The 24,620-nt window shown below is 33.5% G+C and overlaps 4 protein-coding genes across 5 annotated transcripts; 3 read left to right on the top strand and 1 right to left on the bottom strand.

The window, feature by feature from the left end:
* Positions 1–2,260: 2,260 nt before the first annotated feature.
* Positions 2,261–7,038, bottom strand: LOC146924927 (DNA/RNA-binding protein Kin17, conserved region). Of its 2 annotated transcripts, none has more exons than XM_085709890.1 (2): positions 6,913–7,038; positions 2,261–3,692 (listed from the first exon to the last, which is right to left on the bottom strand). In XM_085709890.1, the coding sequence occupies exon 2, from the start codon at positions 3,595–3,597 to the stop codon at positions 2,404–2,406; it is 1,194 nt and encodes a 397-aa protein (XP_085566016.1). In that variant the 5' UTR covers positions 3,598–3,692; positions 6,913–7,038; the 3' UTR covers positions 2,261–2,403. The 2 variants fall into 2 exon arrangements, with proteins under 2 accessions (XP_085566016.1, XP_085566015.1); XM_085709889.1 differs by having other exon boundaries at positions 2,261–3,613.
* Positions 4,718–4,966, top strand: LOC146924928 (uncharacterized). Its single transcript, XM_085709891.1, has one exon. It carries the CDS (start codon positions 4,718–4,720, stop codon positions 4,964–4,966), a length of 249 nt encoding a protein of 82 aa, XP_085566017.1.
* Positions 7,039–10,101: 3,063 nt separating the features above from the next.
* On the top strand, positions 10,102–12,620 carry LOC146924926 (putative serine/threonine-protein kinase PBL23). The gene is made up of 5 exons (XM_085709886.1): positions 10,102–10,221; positions 10,448–10,635; positions 10,926–11,115; positions 11,456–11,847; positions 12,218–12,620. The coding sequence occupies exons 1-5, from the start codon at positions 10,125–10,127 to the stop codon at positions 12,467–12,469; spliced, it is 1,119 nt and encodes a 372-aa protein (XP_085566012.1). The 5' UTR covers positions 10,102–10,124; the 3' UTR covers positions 12,470–12,620.
* A 2,887-nt stretch (positions 12,621–15,507) lies between these two features.
* On the top strand, positions 15,508–23,582 carry LOC146924925 (DNA polymerase I A, chloroplastic/mitochondrial-like). The gene is made up of 12 exons (XM_085709885.1): positions 15,508–15,671; positions 16,916–17,780; positions 17,900–18,091; positions 18,262–18,941; positions 19,216–19,669; positions 20,353–20,448; positions 21,256–21,348; positions 21,440–21,634; positions 21,723–21,815; positions 21,920–22,132; positions 22,465–22,554; positions 22,959–23,582. The coding sequence occupies exons 1-12, from the start codon at positions 15,550–15,552 to the stop codon at positions 23,118–23,120; spliced, it is 3,255 nt and encodes a 1,084-aa protein (XP_085566011.1). The 5' UTR covers positions 15,508–15,549; the 3' UTR covers positions 23,121–23,582.
* The last annotated feature ends 1,038 nt before the right edge of the window (positions 23,583–24,620 follow it).

The following is a 24,620-nucleotide window of genomic DNA, read 5'->3' as shown; positions in this document are numbered from 1 at the left end:
ACTTATATATTTTTTAAGTAGGGATAATTAAAATTTAATGTGTGCGATAATAAATTTGCAACGCTACCAAGAGTAAATGCTACTTGACTACACTTTCATTCTCTTATGTTCCATTTCCTTTTCACTAGTCCTAGACATAAGGTGATCAAAGATTGGACAAGAAATTACAAGTGTCTACAAAATGTAAGGATAATTTTTCTTTTCTTGTTGGAATAAAATATTAAAATATGTATGACAAAACAAGAATAGCATGCACACGTCCTCAGCATCATACAAATATGCTACAGAATATACTTTCCCCAAAGTCAACCACAAGTGAAAAAAGGATCCACATAATGGACCATCAACTTAACCTTACAATCAATCAAACAACAGATACATATACCACAGTTTGGTTATTACTATTTAGCAAAGATACGACATCGTGGACATAACCATATTTAGACAAGAACCTCCTCTTCCTCTTTTGATTTAATTAATATGTTTAGTATATATTCAATATTATAGTGAGTTTGCCATAATTGTTGAGCTACCATAATTTGTTAAAAACCGCAATCCTAAGTCATATTAACTTTTGTAAAATTCTAAAACTATTTTATACGATTATTCCTAAGTCCTAACGTTTGCTACTTCGGCTTTATCGCAACATTTGCATCTTTAAACCCAAAAAGAATAACCAGTAGAAATGAATGCCTTCATATATAAAATTTGAAACATTAATACCATCAAATCAGAGTGGCGCAGCGGAAGCGTGGTGGGCCCATAACCCACAGGTTCCTGGATCGAAACCAGGCTCTGATAAAATAAAAATCTGGTTTTTTTTTTCTTTCAAATTTTCTCTATTTTTCATGTATTTTTGTCAAAAAAACTTTGCTACCGTTGATTAATATATTTTCAGAATTTAAATGAATTCTATACTATGTCTTATACTTCTACTAATCAAATTCAAACATTTCACTATCACTTTCATTTTTAAATGATATTAACTCTTGTTGAAAACGTTTTATTTTAACTTTGCTGGTCGTTTTTGCTTTTCTGAACTAATTTTTTTGTTTATTTTCTTCATAAAAATTCACTTAACCAAGTTTTCCAAAATGCTTGCTTATTTACTTTATTGAATAAGTGGATTCCAATATTATTTGCCTAAGTTATGCATAATAAGAAAACATGTTTTTCTTGATGTCATTGTAGTGATTCATTGGATTTTGGTTCCTTGATCGTGACCGCAACCAAAAGTAAACAAATAGCACAACCAGATGACAAAGTTTAGAGAGGCTGAAACAGCATCAGTAAAGAGTAAAATTGGAGGACTCTTGAGTGATTATGGAAGCAAAAAAATTATTTTGATATGTTTGATTGTTCTCGAGTAAAACTGATTGAAAAATACTGTATAGCACGACACATGATTGTCGTATCCACCCACGACATGTATTTTGCCAAGAAGCTATTTCAGTTTTTTAAAATTATTTTAATTGTAATTTAATATAAACAAATAGGATGAAGCCATGTCAGCTGTGGTGCGGTGTCGTGGGTTAAATTGGTCGTGCACAATAGCACTTCTCAAATTGATTTTGCCTCCGTAATATAATACTTTGTTGTGTAGTTTTTAAGTCTAAACATGATTTTCATCCATAAAGTTATGTTCAATTCTCTTTTACATATATGTATTCAAACAAATCATTTAAATCAATTTTATAAATTCAACAACAATCACGTTTTCAACAACAATCATGTTTTATTCTACCAAGTGTGGTCAGTAACATGGATCAAACAACGTCTGCTCATCACAATTTAAACAAATTATTGCTCGTGAAAATCATGATCAAATGTACATTTGGAAGCAGTTTAAAAAAAAACATAAGCTAAGACTTTTGGTTTAGCCTTCTACAAAGGATGAAATAATAGAAAATAATCTATAACCATTATTTACAATTTAAATATCATGGCTTTTTTTTGTATATATATCTACTAAGTTAACAATTAAAACTACAAGTACACTAGCCACTCAATCACATTGAAGAACAACACTGACCAGTGGTCACCGCATAACAAGCAGCTCACACCCATATAAGAACTCAATTTTGTTCACCAGTAAATTTTAGAATAAAGCTGAATACAAACATGTTAAGTTTCAGAGTCACAATCACCGTCCATTTAAGGACACATCAAGTAGCAATCACTATCCTTTTCTGCACTTTCCTTGCCCAACTATAATCACATAAATCAAAATTCTAAATTTTCAAGCAAGAATTCTATCCCATAGAAGAAAAGATAATTGTCATGATTTAATTTATGCTATAAAGATGACACTAAAGTCTAGTGCTTTTACATGATACATAACAACAAACTTTCCAACTCCTGAAACTTAACAGAATCATAAAACTCATCATTCCATCAAACTCACTAGGCTACTTTACAAATGTCTTCATATTCCACGGCTTTAAGCACCCTACCATCATAGGCACCTTTCTCTATCTGCACCTTAGCACAAAAACGATCTGTATCCACCCCCAGCAGCCTAGCAAGTGATCCACGATATGCCCCGTTGACTATTTTTACACGGCCCCCAACCTGTGGTATCACAGTTTCAAGCTCTTCCTGATCAACTCTAAGCACATGCTTGCTTTCTAGCATTTCTATTTCCCCTACATACTTGTCAATCACTTTTTTCACAACACCCTTTTGCTTGTAGTACCCCTTCTCAGCCAAGACTTTGCTCATAACCTTAACAACAATTCCCTCATGCAACCAATAATCCTTCCTGTTGTTTTTTTCTTTTATCCTCTCTTCCTCCCTGATCATTTCTTCCAAAGCTGATTTTCCACCACCGCTTTCTTTCCTCTTCAAATTGTTCTTGGGATTCCTTTCCTCATATTTCTCTTCATCAACCTCATCAAACACTACCCTTGATGCATCACCTGTTTCCTTGGTCACAGGTTTAGCTGATGATCCAAGAGAAAATCCTATCTTAGTTCCATCTTCTACATTTAGTTCCTTTGTGGTCTGTACCTGTGAAGGCTGATCAGACTCGGGATTAGACTGCTGCATCATTTGCTCAGCCCTTTCAATCTGTTTCTGAATCTCCTTCTCTTGCTTTTCTTCATCTACCAAATCTGCCTTGATTCTCTTATTCTTCATCTTCTCCTTGAAAAGAGTTTCTGAATCTCTATCTATGTATGTAATGAACCATCCCTTGGGCGTTTCTTCAACCTTACACTTTCCAGTTCGACCCAAATACTTAACAAACTCGGTGAGTGTAGCCCACTCTGTGGAATTCATATGAACATGGTTTCTATCATTTATGTATTCATTATAAACTACAGTTGCAGCCACACGGCTGAATCGATGGCTGCGCTTCATATGCTCAAGAAAAGTTGTCTCAAACTCTTCGGTATAGCCCTCTATTATGCGGGTTGGGTTTTGACCAAAAATTTGCATTTGACGCTGGTGCCCTTCACTCATGCAGTGGCATTTGAAACCATTCTCATCACGACACTGCTTCTGGCACATCTGACAATACCACCGAAGCTTCTGCAGTCCTTTTGCTTTAATTCGATTGGCAATTGCCTTAGGTGTGAGAAAGTCGTTTTTCCCCATTGGCAATCTGGATGAACTGTTTCAGATCAAACAAAATGATGTCAGTAATCCTGTCTGACACTTCCTTCTTCTTAGACAGCTGAAATTATGTTTGTCTCAAAAAAAAGAAGACAATATCATCAAAATAAATACGGCACTGTAACAACAGCTAAAATTCTTAATGCATTAGAACTTGAAGCAATAGTATTTTGAAGCAAGGATCAAAGCTAACACTGATCAATAAGATAGTAGCATATAATTATGACAAGCAGATCATTGATCAACATAAACATTTACTTGTGCACATGAATGCTAATTAAAACTTAAGATATGACTCTCAGTCCATCAATCATAAATTCATAACAAGATCAGTAAGAAGCCCAGATACTTGACACAATACAAATACGATACAATACGGATACGAGAAAATTTTAAAATTCAAAATACAATACGGTGGTAAGGATACTTTAATAAAAAAAATTAATTTATAATAAAATATACAAATGCACAATATGTAAACAGAACTAAAGTTGATAATGATAATAAATTAACATTCACATTACTCAAAATGAGCAAAACAAGTGACAATTACATATCTTAAGTACTATCCAAAAAGGACATCATTAGTAAATAGACAGTGAAGATGAAACAGAGTTAATAAACAAAATTAATCTGAGGGTTCAAAATTACAAATTATAAGCAAGCCTTGTTCTAAATTACAGTTACAGTAAATTTGTAGTGAAGAGCTACAAAAAGTTCTATTTCACAAATAAACCAAAACAAGACATTAACACACACCAATACAGCTGAACCAATCATTTCATTTAGGAAAACTATGAATCTACTATAAAAAACAAAGTAGTAATCAAAACTAAAAAAAAATTAGAGAAAGTATGGTTACCAGAGGTGAGAAAGAGGGCGGTGTTGACCGGGGAGAGGGCTATGTGGAAAGGATGAAGAAAAGAAAACATATGAATCTACTACAAAGATGAAAGGCACAAGTTTCCTCTTAAGAGGACAAGACTCTCTTCCTCTCCTCTATTTGATTTTTTATTATTCACTTACATACACTTTGATATTCTACTCTCTCTAACTACTGGAGGCTACTATCACAATTGTTCCAAATGGTGTGCGTGAAGGAATGAGGCAATCTATCACAGGGTTTCGAAGTCCGTTACCCTTTTCTAGGCTAATTAGACAGCTTGAGAAAGATGTGGAAACTGTGATTAAGGTGCGGCAGCCTGCACCTTTGGGAATCATAGAGCATAAGTTTTCTGCTAAAGATATTTGTAGGGCTAATACTATAGTCGCTAAAGCAGTAGCTAATTGGCAAAGAAATGCTATTCTTGAGGACAATAATCATATTTTGAAAGACTGTATTCACAAATGAAGGTTGCAGGTTAGAATATTTTGACAAACCATTTAGATGAAACTTCTATTTTCAGATCTTCTATAATGAATTCAGTTCTGCGCCCAGATTTTAATCAGCGGTCAAAATTGCCTTCTTTAATCATTTGAGATGAGATGCTGTGCTTGTTCGGATGTGTGAACATTTAGATGTTTAAAGTTGTAAATGCAGGTTATTGATGATAAGTTTGCGGAACGCAAGCTAATGATATCTTAACTTGGGTAAACCGGTCATTAGCTACATTTACTATAATGACAATGACATTGTCAAGGGAATTGGGATCTTTTTGTTTTCGATTGTGATGTGATTGTAAGTAATTGCAGAGGTTTTCCCCTTAGTTATAACTCCGCGTTTTTCGTCAACCAAAAAAAAAAAAAAAAAACTACTAAATTACTACTCAGACTAAGGAGTGTGAATCAAACTCATTTTTTAATTGAAATTTAGCACAATCATGATGCATATTCTTCCCTTCTGAATCAGGTAGATTTATATCCAAAAACTGTTGACAAAAGTTTTTCAAAATTAACTATTGCTCCATGTGTTAAAGGCATTCCAGTTGATCTTGATTCAACATTAAACGTGTATTATTTTTTTCCCAATAACCAAATACTTTTGTCTATGAAATACCACATATTTCATTGAACTCACAAATTTATTTCCTTCCCTATGAGTTCTAGTCTCAATAAGAATAACAAAAACCTCACAATATGAAAAGCACAAATTTCCTCTAAAAAGGACAAGATGCCTTTTCTTCTCCTCTCTTTAATTATTTACTTGCATATATACATTGTGATATCCTAACCTCTCTAACTACTTGAGTCTACTAAACTACGAACTAATTGAGTAAAACCTATTTGGGTGGGGTTACCTAACATGTTCTTGTTGCCCCTGCAGCAAAACTGAAATTTATGATAGTCAAATGCAGAGAAAAAGGAAGAACAAAGTAGGAAGTGATAGAGACAATTGGAAGAATCTAGCAACATCAACAACAAAACAACTATGAAGATCGACAATCAAAAGCAAAAGTTTTTTTTCTTCGAAAACGTCTAAATTTATTAAGCACACTCAAACCCAAGCACATGATGTACTAGATAAAGAGTCACAGAAAAAATACAATGGCGCTGCGATAACAGGGAAATACATACAGATGGGAGACCCTTCCCATAGAAAACCGATCTACTAGAAAACCCCCTCGTTAAACCAAAGAACAGCAAAACCAACCCAGTAAACAACATAAAGAGCAGCAGCTACAGAAAACTATAAATCTAAATAATACCAAACTTGCATAAGGCTAAACACGTCTCTTGTAGCTAGAACTAAGTTCTATAAAGCCTCCTAGTTAACAAGAACTAAAGAATTAGCACCACCTAATAAAAATACCAACAAACACCAACTACAAAAAAATAAAAACAGACCCAAACTCTAACTTGTAAGCAGCATACCAACCAAACCACATGTCATGAAGAACGAACATAGACGCGAACTCCGACACACCGACACCAATAATAATTTGAAAAAATAACATGTTTCAATGTAATCACATGTGTTGGTGTCGCCGAGTCAGATACTAGACACGCCATTGAGTTGACGCTAAAAATCCAAATTTCCAAAATTGAATAGTTTCAAATTCCATTTAGCTATTGCAGCAGCGGGGAGATGAATCAGAACCCTAGCACTAAATCCTAATAGATTGTTTTCTCCCAGTTAAACAATCCAATAATTTCAAATAAAACATTGTTATTTCATTATAATTTCTTGATTCGAAGTTGAAATCATAACGAATCTATAAAACATGGTTGTGCTAAGATTATCGAAAGTGGAATAAGTAAAATCCAAAATGGAAGAATGAGAACGGAGAAAGAAAACAAACGAGAGAGAGAGAGAGAGAGAGAGAGAGAGAGAGAGAGAGAGAGAGAGAGAGAACAGACCTGAACAGCAAAACCCTAGGAAAGGATTGCTTCTGGTTTGATAGATCGGAGAAAGAAACGCGAGAGAGAGGATTCAAGATTCTGATTTCTACAATTCGCAAAATGTTTTCAGAATTTATTTTTTTTCGATAAGCAAGCTTTCAGAATTTGAAAGAGGATGCGTTTTTTTAGAATTCTTTTTAGAAAAAAGAATTTATTTTTTTTTAAGGAAAACAAATTAACTTTTCAAAATGATAAAAGTAATTTTTTTTTATTTTTAAAAAATTACTTTATCAAAAAAAAATTGACTTTAAAATGAAAAACTATTAGGATTAATTTTTTCAAAATCTATTTTTTTTTCCTTAAAAAAAGATGGTAACACGTGAAAAAGTTAAAAAAATATTAAAAAAAATATGATCTTTTATGGATAGTAAACAATTATAAATAGTTTCAGATTTTTTTAAATCCATAAATATTAATCTCTAGACTTTTTTATCATAAAATCTATTTTTTTTAAATCACGGGTCTCTTCTAAGTTAACCAAAGTCATGGGTTCGAATCCAACATTGTGCATGCAGCAGCGTTAAAATTCTTAAGGAGAGTTTGCCGCTCATTTAGGTCCCACAATGTTTAAGGGATTAGCCTCTACAGTTGTGTGGGGGATACCCAGTTTAAGGAGAGTTTGCCGCTCATTTAGGTCCCTCCTCCTCTAACGGTATATCATTCCTCCATAAGTCCCTGCCATGATGTGTTGCACAAAATTCCATATTGGGATCCTCTTGTGCACTTGTCCACTCCTTCTACACTTGTCCACTGACTAGTATCCCAGATGATGATATCTTGATGCAAACACATTGTGAGATCAAGTCTAAACTAGGATTCACCGCCTATCCGTCCTCAATATCTGCAAGGGACTCATCTTCTTCTAGCCTAGGAGGGTTTCCCGCATGTGTGGGCAACATGTATGGATGTGGTATCCTTAGATACCACCTCGTATTACCTAGTTCAACATCCGACTCGTACAAAACATTGTCTCATAGCTCCTCTACGGACAACGTATGATCAAGAAACCTAGCTTAGGCATGTGAAACCTATTATCTAGACATCAGAGGAGGACAAGAGTTGGTTGGATGTTTGTAATTGGTTTAGACAAAGGAGAAATGTCGCAACTTTCACTCTAGAAGATATATAGCCATGCGAGGTCGGCATATGATCCAACAAGAGTAGACAATAATGTCCTGAAATGGGCGTGTCTAGCAGTGAACGACTTATGTGTAGCATCATAGATCATGAGGCAGTAATTGATCTAGCTACTCTCGATATGATTTTGTGATCGCGTGACAGATTCAACCTGTCTTTTATATTGACATGGACCAGATTCTATAATCCGAAACGTATTTTTATGTTTCATATTAAAAAATCCAAACGGAAAAATGTTAAATCCGTAGAGGGCGTGAGAAGGATGGGAACTGTAGATAAGAATTTCACCCAAAAAAAATTCTTCTAAACAGTTGTGCAATCACTTATGACAAGAGATAAACTCATATAAGCCCACAATAAGTCGATCCAAACATGCGCTTAAGGTGTATGACAAACATATGTTTTTAATTATTAAATGATGTTGCAGCACATCATTAAATGCATGTATAAATTGTTTCACAATAACAATGTACATTATTTTTCGTGAGAAAGAGACATTTGATATATTTCTTTTACAATAAGACATACACATTGGAAGGGGGGGACCATGCTTCTCTCAAATTTTTCCATTTTTTTTATAGGAAAACGAGTCCTATTTAGAAAGGACATGTAATGCAATGTAGATGCATTATTCATATATAGTTTCCCCGGTCTTTGGAGGGTACCTTAGGTGGTTGGGTGAGTACATACATATTCATGTTATTGGTTGTTAGGCACATTTGAGGAAGCTCTAAATGCAAGTTTGTTAATTTGCAGCGTGGTTGTAAAATTGTAATTTGATCTATCTCTTGTATTGCACTTCTTGTTCTTGGTTGATCTACAACATTTACAATTCTTCCAAATTCCATCAATTTCACTGTAGTGTTGAGTTCAGTGTTTCATTTTGATAATCTATTTTCTTGTTTTGTTTATCAATTCTCTCATTAACTCTTTAATTTCGTTCAAGCGCTTTTTTCATTTCTTCAAGCAACCATTGGCCTTTTTTTTGAACAAGTAAGCAAGCAACTATTGGCCTTGTTTCATGATGAACAAATCATTTTTATTTGCAATTTCTACCTAATACCAATCAAAAAATTTGCACATTGACTCTTGTAATGGCTATGTATAAACATGAAATTGTGTCGTAAATAAATAAATTAACGAAAGAGGTTAAAGAAGAAAAGAACCAACATTTTACGCTAAAGTATGTACATCTTCGGAACCGTTTCCTAAAATTGGAAAATGTGGTGGCCTTATGAACTACTCCCAACCAAATCTCTACACAAACAATTTGAACTAACTTCATAAAATTAGACCATCAATATGACACTTTTCATTCATTAAGGAACCAAAATATAACCGTAAAATTAAGTTAGAGGGACAAAAAGAAAACTAAGCCAATTCTTTGCACACATTACAAAAATGAAAAATAAAATAAAAAACAATTTTTAATATTCCAATGCGTCATTTTAATTGAGTTTGTCGACAATCTGTCAAAGAAAAAGGAGAGTTTATTGACATTAAAAGGCTTAAAACCGAAAAATATTAATATAGGTAAAATTAGGTACGCCCCTTAATGAAACAAAACATAATTGAGGTAGATGGGAAGGATCCAACGTTAAAAATGGTCCATGAAAAATTAATAGTTGTCATTATTTACTCTTATGAATCCATAAAAGAGTTCTCCTTGTGTTAGCTGGCATGATAAATTGGAACCTAAAAAAAACCACCTAAAATCCTATATTGAGGAAACAACTTTATATAATGACACAATTAGTATGTTTGACAAAGTCATAATTTCTTTTCCTAACTATGGCCTTTGAAGAACAATGAAACATTGCCAATGTGGCAAAAATTCTTTGAAGCCAAAATTCATAGGATCAATTTTGTTTTTATGATGGGTAAAGGTTTGAATTGAAAACATCTAGAATTGATTTTGAATTATAAGCTCCTTATGAATGTCCAAAGGTTACATTGATTTGAAAAGGTGATGCAAGAACTTTGTAATTTTGTAAATGTGGTTTTGGTCAGATCAAATATTTAGGGGGTGGAAAATGAGCTTTTTTGCATGTTGTAAGTCACAAGAGAAGAACACCAAGAACACATTGAAGAAAAGCATTAAGGACTATCATAACATTTGTTCTAAATCTGGTAATTTTCTTACCCTTCAATGTTAATCTTCCTCATTGTCTCAATTATTTCACATTAAATATTGCAAAGGGTATTGATTTTCATGTTATAGAGGTTCAATTTAATGTCTAATGTCTAGAGATCAATGTTGTTTTCTTTATGCAATGTTAGCACATACAAAACAAGCTTCATCCACTTTTTACCTCAATTGTTGTTGTCTCCTTAATTGTAAATCTTTATATTGTAGATGGTGGCAAACGGAAGTACATAGCAGAGGAAGAAAATACCAGAAATGGAAAAGGAAATATTACCTCTAAGATACTTTCTTACCATGAGCTATGCGTTGCAACTAAGAATTTTCACATCAACAATATGATTGGTGAAGGAGGCTTTGGGAGAGTATACAAAGGGCGCATTAAAAGCATAAATAATAAGGTATAATATTACTTGTGCTAGGAGTTATTTCAATATTATGCTAACAAATTAAGTTATTCGGTTTGTAAGCAATGTTTTAAAAATTGAACATCAAACCGGCAAGAACTCTGAATCATATTTCAACAGTCTAAAACGGTTGAATGGGGATAAAACCGTGATCTAAAGGTCATAAATAACCAAACCATAGTAAAGGTCAATTCAAGGTCCAACCGGTTAAACCGTCTTGTTCAATTTTTAAAACGCATATAGTAACGAACTTGTCAATGTTGTGTTACTTATACTATACGCAGGTTGTTGCTGTAAAGAAACTTAACAAGGATGGATTTCAAGGAAGCAGGGAATTTCTTGCAGAGGTTATGATTTTGAGTTTCTTGCACCACTCTAACCTTGTCAATTTGGTAGGGTATTGTGCAGAAGGTGATCAAAGGATTTTGGTATATGAGTATATGGCGAATGGTTCGTTAGAAGATCACCTTTTTGGTAAGAAAATGCACATCTTGCAAAATGTTTTCTTGCCTAAAAATCTTAAATCATCCAATTCTAGTATCAAAATTGTATAGTACAAATATGGCCACAAAATAAAGCACATTTTATAGCTTCTTAAATTTCTCATAGCTGTTTGGTTTACCTTTACATTTGTGTGACAACCAAATCATACATGAAATTTATATAAAAAAATCTGCACCATCAAAATAAATTGAAAAATGAAGGTCTATATATCCTTCCCGGTAATTACATGCAAGATTGCACCATAAAATGTTCCCTTTCTAATAAAACTTGCTAAATGTTAGCTGACCAACTAAAGAAAAATGATTTTCAGAGTTACCTCCGGGCAAAAAGCCTTTGGATTGGCACACTAGAATGAAAATTGCAGAAGGTGCGGCGAAAGGACTTGAATACTTACACGCAGAAGCAAAGCCACCGGTGATATATCGCGATTTCAAAGCATCAAACATACTCTTAGATGAAAATTTCAATCCAAAACTCTCTGATTTTGGACTTGCAAAGCTTGGTCCGACAGGCGATAAAACACATGTGTCCACTAGGGTGATGGGAACTTATGGCTATTGTGCACCTGAGTATGCCTCAACAGGTCAATTGACTACAAGGTCAGATGTTTATAGCTTTGGAGTGGTGTTTCTAGAGATGATTACTGGGAGAAGAGTACTTGATTCTTCAAGATCATCTGAAGAAGAAAACTTGGTCATTTGGGTATGTCTTTTAACCTTTATTTATGTGCCTAAAAGCTTAACATTTTCTCAGGAGGTTTTACAAATTGATCAAGATAAATGCTAACAAGTGTGGGCACATGTTAGTGCATGTTTGAATTTGTGGCGAGTTTGACTATACTGTGATTTTATCACCGTGATTCCAATCATGCACCAAATGATAAAAAATTGAAATATCATCTTGAACGTGTAATTCATTAAAAGTTAACATGATCCTATTCTTATATTAAAACATATTTTAAGAGACACAAAAATTGTGTATTATTGGATGTATACTTTCAAAGTACTTTTTGTGTTTTTTTGTAGTTGCCAATGAACCTAAAATTGACATTCATAACATTTTGTTTATTCAGGCACTGCCACTACTCAAAAACAAAAGAAAATATACATCAATGGTTGATCCATTGCTAAAAGGGAACTACCCAATGAGGGGTCTATTCCAAGCACTAGCAATTGCAGCAATGTGTCTATTGGAGGATGCTAATGCTCGACCTTTGATTGGTGATGTAGTCACAGCTCTTGAAGTTTTAGCAATGAGGCATGTACAAGTGGGTAAACAAAAACATACAAAAGAAACTTCTATTGAGAAAGGAGAATGCAGTTGACAAATGAATTTCATAGATTAGAGGTCATAGAGGGATAGTGAATGAAAAGGCAAATGTTATGTTTTGTGAAGTATTTTACTACATTTTCTTGTGTTGCCAATAGTGTGTCATTTTGAAGATCAAAACCATCACCATATTTTTCTATGATCAATGTTTATTCTTTTTAGTAGTATTAGATTAGATTTTGATGATAAAAATATGATTTCTATCTAGTTTATATTTTACCCACTAAGTTCTTCAGTAAAATTTGTTACAATATACTCAAGGCTTGTTATAGACTTAGGTGACAAATATAATTATCACATAAATATTGAGGATTTAAACATATGTTTAATAGCTACAAATATAACAATTTTTTGTTTTAATCATATAATTTTTTTCATCCCTAAAAATCAAATGTTTTGTTTCGAATACTTACATCATCTTTTTGATATAGGATGACTGTCACGTGTCATCACCCATATTAGATAATGATGACAAGTGACGTTTCCATAACATGCATGGACAAAAAACAAAACTGAAAAAAAAATAAAATTCACATTGTCTAAAACAACAAGAAATTTTCAATTTTTTAACTTCAACCATTGCATTTTTAATTATATTGTCACTCATAATGAAAGCTATGTTTATCTCGTTCACCTTTTTTTATTGGAAGCCCTGTCTTATGATACACCTTTATCATAGCTCATCAATAATAAATTGATAGTGCAATTTACAAATTCAAACAATTAGTGGGGGTTCATGGTTCAATGATTACAATATCCACATCAAATCATTGAACATATTCAATTTATAGATTGAAAAATGAAAACAAAGATTCATAGTGATGAATACTAAAGTGAGTGACATTTATAGGTCATCCTAACCAATATTTCCAAAACACAAGTTAAACAAACAAAAAGGACAAATTTTACATTAAAATGAACATCTTTTATATTTTTAATCTTTTTAAAAGTTTTATCATATATGCTTCCTTAACTAATGTCCTAATCATGCCCTTTAATTTGTGAACTACTCATTAGAAATTCATTACATCTTTTCGCTATGATTTGAGAAAATGAAAGAAGAATACTCATTTGACTTCACGTAAGTGTCACTTACTTTACAATATGCATTATAAATAGGGGTGGCAAAAAAATCCATGCCCGCGGGTATCCGCGGATAAAATCCGTCATGGACACGGGTACCCGCGGATATAATAAACGGGTATTTAGCTACCCGTTACTTTATGGACACGGACACATATTTGATGATACCCGTGTCCGCGGGTATCCGTACCCGTTAATAAATAAAGTAAATTACTAAAATATCCATGTATATATGTATTAGAGTTTGGTGTCTAAAAAAGCCCTAGCTTTTATTTGGAGGTTTTTATGCTTTTTGAATGTTTATTTGGATTTTAGATGTTTTTATCCTTTTATTTCACTTCAAGAATTTGTATGGATTATGTAAGAATCATGATTTTGTTGGATTATGGTATGGATTATGAAATTTGAATAGAATATGTTATGTATAGATCTTTAAAAGTTGAAGTTTGTAGGTAATTAATTTTTTTTTTCTTTGCACAAAAAAAATAATTCAAAAATCCATGAAAAAAAATTAATTCAAAAATCCATGGGTACCCGCTAATATCCGTGGGTATCTGAATACTTGTGGATTACCCTTATAGAGATACTCGCATGGATATGGGGACGGGCACGAGTATCATATTTATCCAACGGGGCGGGGACGGATATCACACTACTCGTACCCATTGACATCCCTAATTATAAACATAAATGAAAACGTTAAAGGACATATGACTTTGATCGACAGATTCTTCAACTTTAAAATACAATTTTGCAATATTAAAAGACCAAATTAACCAACTGTAAAATTTTAAATTTTATATTTTTTCATGAGAGGAGGAGGGAATTCACCTAACAAATCGGTGATTCACTTGTGAAATATAAAATATCCCATAAAATAAGAGTTTGTTATAATTTTTTAAAAGAGATTCTTTTTAGGAAAAAATTCAAATGAGAATTCAGTGTAAATAGTTTCTCATTAAAAATTATTTTAAGAATTTCACCTTTTTACTACCTTTTTTTTTTTTGTAACAGAAAGTTTAGGTGGGTTCGGCTCCGGTCACCACCAGGGTCAAGGCACGTCTCCGGGCCCAAAGGGCACTTAAAATATTTCACCTTTTTACTACGTTTTCTTTTTTTTTTTGGTAACAGAAAGTTTAGGTGGGTTCGGCTCCGGTCACCACCAGGGTCAGGGCACGCTTCCGAGCCCAAAGGGCACTTATAGAGGTACTTACAGATCACCCACCAACACTGCCCTCACATCGGCAGAGGGAATCGAACACACAACCTTCTGCAAGGAAGTGGCCCGTTCCTTACCAATTGAGCCAACGTGTGTTGGTTACTACGTTTTCTTAGATAGTAATTTTTTTTAAAAAAAATTAAAATGATAAGCTGTTTTAAGAGACCTATTCTTAAAAAATATGTGATTTTTATTATATAAAAAATATTTTTTTTATAAAATTAATAATATTATTTTAATCTATAATATATGAGTTCAAAATATTTTTGCAGCTTATCGTACATAAATTATTTAAAAAAAAATTCAAAAATAAAAATCACTTTAGAGGTGTAAAGTAAAAATCATGTATTTATTTTTTCCTACTATATATAACAAATGGGCCCACAATATAATTGTATTGTATATTTACATGGCAACTACTATTTTTTTTAGTGATGATATTTGAACAACTATTTGTGTACAACTTTTGGGACAACCTTGTTGTTCTCTCTCACATAATATGAGTATGAGAGAGAAAGTTGTACAAAAATTGTACCAAAATGGATGTACAAATATCAATTCTTTTGTTTTTTTTTTTTAAGGATTACATGGCAACTACTATATAATTGTATATTTTTTAGGGTATATAATAATAGTATTTTTTATTCTCTTATATTAAAATATTTAATATTTTTTTTTTGAAGAAAATTAAAATATTTAATATTTAAGCAGCAAAGGTTTGATGATAGAATAGAAGAAGCGAAGAAGCCATTGAAGTTGCAGAAGACGCAGCAATGAAGGCCACTACACAGTCCACTTCGTTAAGACCATATTGCCCTTTATGCTGCCGTCTCTCTCGCCCTTTCTCCCTCTCCTTATCTTCATGCTCTTCTCTCGTTTCCCTTACTCCCCACAGGTTCACTCGCTCTCCTCTTTTTATCTTTCTTTCATATTTTACTTGCCCATGTCTTCAAATTCTTTTTTAACTCCAAATTTTTCATCTTTTCTTCATTGGGTCTTTGAATTTTTGGTAAAAAATTCTTTAAAAATAAGTCAATTTTTTTACTTCATCAATTTTTTTACTTCATGTCAGTCATAGAAAAAACATGCTAAAAGTGTTGTTTTTCACTTGAACATAATGCTGATTACAGTGGTTGTTGTTTCATCTCTTGTTTATAAAGTTTGAGAATTTTGAGGATTATGTTTCAAATTTTTTAATTCATGTAATGTAACTAGTAAGTACATGTGATAAAAAATAGTGTAAAACTTGTTATTAGGGATGATATACTGGGATTAATTATTGTTAATGTGGAAATATTGAGCAATTTTTTTTTTTTTTTGAGGGAAATATTGAGCAAATTATTTAATGGATAGTGGAGATTTTATGAGTAAACAACAATTTAGGTAGTTGAATATGTTATACCGTCATTGTAGTCCCTGAATGTATTATAATTATAAAGAACTAACAAGTGCACTTAGGGCATTGTTCAAGGAATAAAAAAAACGTAATTTTTGTACTGTAAATTGTGTGCTTATGACTTTGACTTGTATTTCAAGACAAAATTTCCTTATAATGTTCCTTAAACAATGCCCTTAGGACACTTGTTAGCATGACCCTCATTACAAACGAGTATTGCTATATATCGCGAATTTTTTACATGTTTTTTTTAAAAACATTGGTCAAATTTTCAACCCGTTTGCCGGAAAACTCGGGAAGGGTAGAGGCCGAGTTGAGAAATGTTACAACCTACGTCATCTTTCACGAAATTGATGTTTGTGATAATAAGAATTTTTCATTACAAAAACATCGTTGAATGTGTCTTTTGTTGGTCACTTTAGTCCTAAAATGTTTCTTTGGTTAGTTAGTTTTGTTCTCAAATGTATCTTCTGATTGTGAGTTTGGTTCATGAAATTACTAACACAAGACACATTCAAGGACTATAATGACAATGCCTCACACATTTAGAGAACAAAGTGACTGTTTCCTCAAAAAAAGAAAATTGTTATATCTCTGGTACATGTGGAAGCCTGTATTATTTTACCACACATACACAGTTATAGAGGGAGTTTTTTCTTATCTGGTGCATTGCGGTATAATAACATGCTATTGCTTTTCATTTAATTGACACTTTTATTTTCATTGTATGATATGAACTGCAGAAGAAAGATCAAGGCAATCCAGATTGCTAGCAATGGCCTTCGAAATAGCAGTGCGCATAATAATTGTGTTAGAGCAGATTTATTGTGTCCAAAGTTGACATCTGCGGGGTTAAATAAACACAGTAACACTGGATACAAACATAATTTCCCATACAAGAGTCCGGTTCGCGTTACATTTATGAAGTTTTCAAATGCATCAGCTAGCATGTTAGAGGAAATGACAGCGGAGGAAGAGGTGAATTCTTCGCATTCCTCTGAAACACAAGTTAGGAAGGTGGATGTGGCTCCTTGCAATCCTGAACTTTCCACAACAGCCACTGAAAGAAAATTGGCTGGTGGTGATAATAGAGGATGGACTTTAGCAAAAAATAGGTTAGCTGAAGGTAAGAAGGAAATGAACGGCACAAACAAATACGAGAGAAAAAGTAATGGCTCTCATGTATCTAATAGATTTGCTTCCATTGGTCGGAGACAAGGTTCTTCTACGGATGTTGTCAGCAATCTTGTACGGCAAGGTCATGGTGAACATGTCTCATCTTCTGTTCAATATTCTGTATTAAACAATTCAAAGATGTTTACAGATTCTGAAACTGTGGTCCATCAGTTTAATGAATCTGCATTGGAGATCAGTGAAGAGAAAATTACTAAAGTTAATGGTGATGATGTTTTGGAGGAAACTGCGATGGACTCAACTGATGCGACGTTTGATAGAAAGGCTCGTCGCACCGACCAGTCAAAACTTCAGGACAGACTCTGTCGTATCTATGAAGATATTCTGGTGGTTGATAATATTCCTCTAGCAGAGGAGGTTGTTAAGATGATCACAGTAAAATACCGGCATCTTATTTATGCATGTGATACCGAGGTATAATTATTTTGACTATTTTCACTTGTGTGTCGGTGTATGCGCACTTTGATCACTAGTTCAACTAATTTGTATAAATGACGAACATATATTTTCTGCTGATCTCATTCTCTTCAAAGGTAGCCAAGATAGATGTCAAACAAGAAACACCTGTAGATCATGGGGAGATAACATGCTTCAGCATTTATGGTGGTCCAGATGCAGATTTTGGAGACGGAAAATCTTGTATCTGGGTAGATGTGCTTGATGGTGGAGGCAAAGAGATTTTAGAAAAATTTGCTAATTTTTTCAGCGATCCTTCGATCATGAAGGTGAACTTTTCTTTCTTCTTCTTCTATCCCTTATACATTCTTAATCCTATCACTCGCCTCAAAATGCAGCACTGCTTGTGCTGTAATTCTATGGTTTCTGCTGTATGAATGATATGGCTTTGGATTACAAATAATATTTGAAATAATCGAGTCACTGATGCATTGTGTAGGTCTGGCATAATTATAGCTTTGACTGTCATGTTATAGAGAACTATGGATTCAAGGTTTCTGGTTTTCATGCTGATACAATGCACATGGCACGGTTATGGGATTCATCAAGACAATTAAATGGGGGTTATTCTCTTGAAAAACTATCAGGCGACAAAAAGGTCATGTCAAGGTCTCGATTTAACCATGAAAAGGATTTGATTGGTAAAGTGTCAATGAAAACTATATTTGGTAAGAAAAAGGTGAAAAAAGATGGATCTGAGGGTAAAATTATTACCATTGCCCCTGTTGAAGATCTGCAGAGAGATGAGCGCGTACCTTGGATATGTTATTCTGCCTTAGATGCTAAAAGCACTTTGAATCTGTATGAGAGCCTAAAGAGCTATCTTTTAGACATGCCGTGGAAATTTGATGGTGTACCAGTTTCTGGGAAAACCATGTATGATTTCTACAATGAATATTGGCGCCCATTTGGGGAGATTCTAGTCCGAATGGAATCTGAGGGAATGCTAGTTGATCGGGAGTATCTTGAAGGCATAGAAAAGGTTGCCAAAGTAGAGCAAGAGATAGCTGTTGATAGATTCAGGAAATGGGCATGTAGGTATTGTCCCGATGCCAAGTATATGAATGTCGGAAGCGATTTACAGTTGCGCCAGCTGCTTTTTGGTGGTACCTTGAACAGGTGCACCTTTTTTTCCTTTTTTTTTTTTTAATCTTATGACTTGTGTGTACTACTTGATTCAAATTGTAAAAATATTGATTCTTAGTCGAAGCCTGAAATATTTATCAAGAAAACAGTCTGATTATTGTAATTTTAATGTATTCGTGAATGTTAGTATCTACTTTGATATTTTTGCATGTGTGTTGATTGAGCTCATGAAGGAGAAAAGGTCACAATTTTTTATGAATTGTGCTGTTTATGACAAAGTATCTGAAAGATATTGTTCTCATTGCAGAAAAGACTCCAATCTAGCACTTCCAACTGAGCGAATATTCAAAGTTCCCAATGTTGATGAAGTGATTGAAGAAGGAAAGAAGGCTCCCAAAAAATTTCGTGATATGAAGGTGAAGAGCCTGGGTTATACCTTGAAGACAGAAATGTACACAGCCAGTGGTTGGCCGTCAGTTAGTGGTGATGCTTTAAAGGTCCTGGCTGGAAACATTTCGTCTGATTTTGACTTTACTGATGAGATTTATAACTTAGATGATGACCATGATGATGATGATGAACATGGAAATCTTCCTCAAAATCATATTGAGGTTTCAAAAGTTGATAACTCTGCATATGGAACAGCCTTTTCTGCTTTTCCAACGGAGAAAGAAGGGAGAGAAGCTTGCCATGCAATTGCTGCTTTATGTGAAGTCAGTTCAATCAACTCTCTGATTTCGAATTTCATTCTACCCCTGCAGGTATGTATTTTAAGTGTTTTTGGTCTATTTAATTATGGCTGTCCAGTTCCTTGTAGTGAAAATAAATAGAGTCGATAAAGTGTTTAAGCAGTAACATCGCACATCTATAATTTGTGAAGGTGTCTGCCATTTGAAGTTTGGTGATCTTGTTTTAAAGCATTTGATCAAGCTTTTTTTTGTTGAAACTAGTACAAACAACAACTTTCATATATCTTGGCCACAGGAAATTGATGATATTTTCTTGTTTACCTGTTATGTTTTACTGAAGGCCATATTCTTTTTTAAATACGTGATGTTGGTGTATTCTATTGTTATCTAGAAGTATTTGTTGTTCCGCAGTATTGAATTGAAATATATAAGATATAGAAATGAAGCCATTCAGAGACTTCAAGTTTGTCTATTTCTTCTTGTGTAATGTTCTATTAAGTTTTATTATCATTTCTGGAATTGGTATATTTGATTTAGTATATGCTACCCTTATGACAATGATGAACTAAACTTTCAATAAACAAAAGAAACATGATTGTTCAATACCTTGCAAACAGCTTATCTGAATGATATTTGAGAACCCGAGACCATGTGCCATCACTTATCTATTAAAATTTTGATCTAGTATATGTCTTTTTTTAACTCTGAAGTTCTTTATACCTGTTCTACGTAGCTTCATAGTTTCTTTATGTCAGGGACATAATATATCAGGAAAGGATAACCGTGTTCACTGCTCCTTAAATATCAACACAGAGACAGGACGCTTGTCAGCTAGACGGCCAAATCTGCAGGTAATTCTAAATTGCATGACTTAATGGGATTTTGATTAGAACATTTCATTTTAATGGTGGTAGTTGCGAACCTGGAATTTTGTAAGCACTATTTATTTGATCATCGAATATTATCTTTGTGCATGCATGTTTAATTGGTGTCATAAGATTTTGTTGATTCTAAATTCTTAATTGGTGGCTTTATAATTCTCTTTTGACCTAAAATGTAATATCTCCTTTTAGTAGGAGTTGTTCCTATTAGACATGTAAATCCATTCTTGGGCCTCCACTCCATTCTTTCTTCCCTTGTTCTTTAAAATTAAAGTTTGGAAACTGCAGAAAATAAAAGAGGTCGAATAGTTATATGGGTTGTCCATGCTTCAACTTCAAAGTGCTCTTTGGTGACTGAGGTTGTCAAAGATATAAAACTATTTTTAGGCCTCCATGTAACATTTCAACTCAAGAGTTGATTCTGGAAACCTCCTCTCAAATTTACAATGTCTCCTTTCTTTCTTTTAATATATTCATTTATCAACAAGAAGCATCTAATCAAACTTGGTTTGTTTGGTTTTGTACTAACCAAAGCCTCTTCATACAATTTTACATACTCTTTTAATTACGTAATTGAATGATTTCTACTTAGTCTTGATACCACTTTGTTAAACATACAATCATTTGGATTGGACCCTAAAGTTGGGCTGCATTATGCATCCCAATGATTTTAAGTTGAATTCTGATATTCTTATTTGGGTATTACGTGTACTAGATATATAATTGATTTTCAAAAGGATAGAGACTTAATCTAATACATAGCAATTCATGAATTAGAATCAACCTGCTTTGGAAAAAGACCGATACAAAATCCGTCAAGCATTCATTGCTGCGCCTGGGAATTCTCTTATAGTTGCTGATTATGGACAGGTTAGTATAGTTCATATCACATACCTGTTTGGAATGTCTTCTACAATTTTCATTTTTGTTGACGATGTTATGTACTTATGTTTTGTTACAGCTTGAACTTAGGATTCTGGCACATCTTGCCAACTGTAAGAGCATGATGGAAGCTTTTAAAGCCGGTGGAGATTTCCATTCAAGGACTGCAATGAATATGTATCCATATATTCGTGAAGCAGTTGAGAAAAAGGAAGTGCTTCTTGAGTGGCACCCTCAGCCTGGTGAAGATAAACCCCCAGTGCCTCTATTGAAGGTATAGCTCGAATTATCGGTTTAGCATTGCAAATATCTTTTCCATAATTTGTTCATTCTCTATTTGTGTTTTTGCCCCTCCATTTTAGGATGCATTTGGTTCTGAAAGGCGAAAAGCTAAAATGCTTAACTTCTCAATTGCATATGGGAAGACTCCAGTAGGACTTTCTAAGGATTGGGGGGTACGTCGAGTTCTATTACTTATTATGAGAGATTTATAATGCTGACGAGTGTCCACGATTTATTATTTCGTTGTCAGGAAAAGTTCACATGTTTTCTCTTTCAGGTTACTGTGAAAGAAGCTAAGAAAACAGTTGACCTTTGGTACAACGATAGAAAAGAAGTTTTGCAATGGCAAGAGGAGCGTAAAAAAGAAGCCCGCGAGTACCATTGTGTCTACACATTACTAGGGCGAGCCCGGCGGTTCCCTTTGATGGCCCAAGCTAATACTTACCAGAAAGGTCACATTGAACGAGCTGCTATTAATACTCCAGTGCAGGTCCTTACTTCTTTTGAATAGACTAAATGACTAATGCAATATATGTAAATTGTTCATCAAACCAGAAGAAAAACAGACTATTTCTTACTAGACTAGGTCTACAATACAATCAGTTACATCTTTGGAAATTACCCCTTTAAGAAAACAGTTAATAATGAAATAATGTTTTCAAAACCCACTTATAAATCTATCATATTCAAAGTTTGTATCAAAGTGATAGTTCAACTAGTGCTTTATAGTAACTATTACCGTTTAATTGTATTTAACGTCACAATAACACATTCATGATACAAATCTTTCTCTATGGGTTTCTGATTTGTTAAATGCAACAGGGTAGTGCTGCTGATGTTGCCATGTGTGCTATGATACAAATTTCTAATAATAAAAAGTTGAAGGAGCTTGGATGGAAGTTACTTCTACAGGTAATTTCATGCTCTTATTTCCTTATTGCTCATTTTTCTTGCTCACTTTTATTGGTATGTATAAATTGTGTATCAATTGAAAGATAAGAGAAGTTGGCCATACAACCACCAACATTGTTAGATAGCGGTGCTATACCACCACAACTTAGCGAGCGAAAATTGAACAAATAGCTATTGTTCGCGATACGCTATGTAGTACAAAATGTTGTCAAATATTGTTGCTATTGCTATAGCACTGCTGCGTCGCAGAATTTGAACATACCACTATTTTCCACAATGTGCGATTGACAACATTGACAACCACACATGCATGGTCAAGATTAGTTTTACTTGATTGTTTTTAGATATCTATTCACAAGCTACCTTATTAATTTTTGCTAAGGTTTTTGAATATGGCAAAGCAGGTTCATGATGAAGTCATATTGGAAGGACCGACGGAGTCGGCTGAGGTTGCGAAATCCATAGTTGTTGAGTGCATGTCCAAACCCTTCTATGGCAAGAATATTCTTAAAGTTGATCTCTCTGTTGATGCCAAGTGTGCTCAAAATTGGTACTCTGCAAAATAGGTATACTACATGACTGTATTTGGTAGATGTTTATACATTCAGATAGCTTTGGATGCAAGGTTCCGTTCGTGATTGCAATCACAAGAGGCTGCTACTCTGGTGCTTCTATATTTAAGGCAAAAAAAAAAAAAAAAATCAATGCCTTAAATTGTATTGTTTCTATAGAGGTTTGGAATGCCCTTGTAGTTTTTCCACTACGATGTTTTGGTAATATTAAAGCCTATCACTCTTAACTTAGGACGGAGCGAAAGGCAAAAACCAGTGGCCTAGGCTTTTTACTGATTTAGATGATCGGGTTCCTTTTTTGAATGTGTATCTAATTTTCATGTCTTGCATCATGTACCGATATGGTTTTTTTGCTTGATGCAAAGTATGTAAGTATGTATGACTCCCGGTTGAAAACATGTACAACATTTTGTTGCAGCACTTTGCACATACATATTGATTGGTAACTAGTGACTATTTAGAGTGTTTGGAAGAGTTTATTTAAACTAATTTCATTATATAAGCACTGTTATTAATTTTTGAACACACTTATAAAAACAACTTGGCGGCAATTTTATAAGTTTTTTCCATCTTATTTCAATAAATTAGTTTTGAATGTATGCCAACTTAAATTGGGCGAAATGGCATTTTTAGCCTAGATACATAAATTTTTTACTTACTATTTTTTTTTCTTATATTTCATATTTTGGAGAGTATGCCATAAGATGTTCAATTATACATTGTACTAGATTTGGATTAATTAGAGCAATCAATCACAAATCATACATTTAATTCCAATATAATTTTAGTGATTTAGAAATAGAGAAATGCTAGAGTTACACCCACTAACACTCTCTTTTAACACATCCAATAAAAATTAGGCATGTGTCCCATTTTTTTTAATTCAATTACTTGTAAGAGAGAGAGAGAGAGAGAGAGAGAGAGAGAGAGAGAGAGAGTTGAAAAACAACATGGATGAGTTTGGATCTGAATCAAGTCTATATATCCATTTCTGATTCCAAACCAAGGGTTGTTATTCTACTTCTACATCGACTACCAATTTCATATTATTCAATTCAATTTGTTTAACTAATTCATTCATTCGACATGCACTTTCAGTTTTTCTTCAAAGGACATTTTTCCCAATTCAATTTATGTACCCCTAATTCTTTCATTCACCATAGATATATTAATTTAATATTTTCTTCTTCTACGAATAAAACTACTTGAAATTTTATTGATGAATTCATTAATTTATATTGAATACCCGTTCTACTTCTTTCACCAAAAGGGTATCTTAATCCAATGATATAATGGAAGAGTACAATTTGCTATGAAAAAGATGGCCACAAATTCTTATCAATAGATCTGGGTAAGTTTCATCTTTCTATTCAAATAGACATATTGAAATTCCATCGAAATTAAAGACTTGATTCAGATCCAAATTCATCCATGTTGTTTCTCAACACTCTTCTCTTTTTTTTTTTTTTCTCTCTTTCTCTCTCCAAAAAAATC

The sequence above is a fragment of the Medicago sativa genome, chromosome 5, assembly GCF_051527215.1.
Source record: "Medicago sativa cultivar Bolivia chromosome 5, Bolivia_mono, whole genome shotgun sequence".
In the NCBI taxonomy this organism is placed as follows: Eukaryota; Viridiplantae; Streptophyta; class Magnoliopsida; order Fabales; family Fabaceae; genus Medicago; species Medicago sativa.
This window is presented reverse-complemented; position numbering and strand designations above follow the sequence as displayed.

Coding starts and splice junctions, on each gene's coding strand:
- LOC146924927 (XM_085709890.1), bottom strand. CDS start 3,597: ATGGGGAAAAACGACTTTCTCACACCTAAGGCAATTGCCAATCGAATT.
- LOC146924928 (XM_085709891.1), top strand. CDS start 4,718: ATGAGGCAATCTATCACAGGGTTTCGAAGTCCGTTACCCTTTTCTAGG.
- LOC146924926 (XM_085709886.1), top strand. CDS start 10,125: ATGAGCTTTTTTGCATGTTGTAAGTCACAAGAGAAGAACACCAAGAAC. Junction 10,222..10,447: donor TAACATTTGTTCTAAATCTG/GTAATTTTCTTA, acceptor TTTATATTGTAG/ATGGTGGCAAACGGAAGTAC. Junction 11,848..12,217: donor AAGAAAACTTGGTCATTTGG/GTATGTCTTTTA, acceptor TTGTTTATTCAG/GCACTGCCACTACTCAAAAA.
- LOC146924925 (XM_085709885.1), top strand. CDS start 15,550: ATGAAGGCCACTACACAGTCCACTTCGTTAAGACCATATTGCCCTTTA. Junction 18,092..18,261: donor GCGATCCTTCGATCATGAAG/GTGAACTTTTCT, acceptor TGCATTGTGTAG/GTCTGGCATAATTATAGCTT. Junction 21,349..21,439: donor TAGTTGCTGATTATGGACAG/GTTAGTATAGTT, acceptor GTTTTGTTACAG/CTTGAACTTAGGATTCTGGC.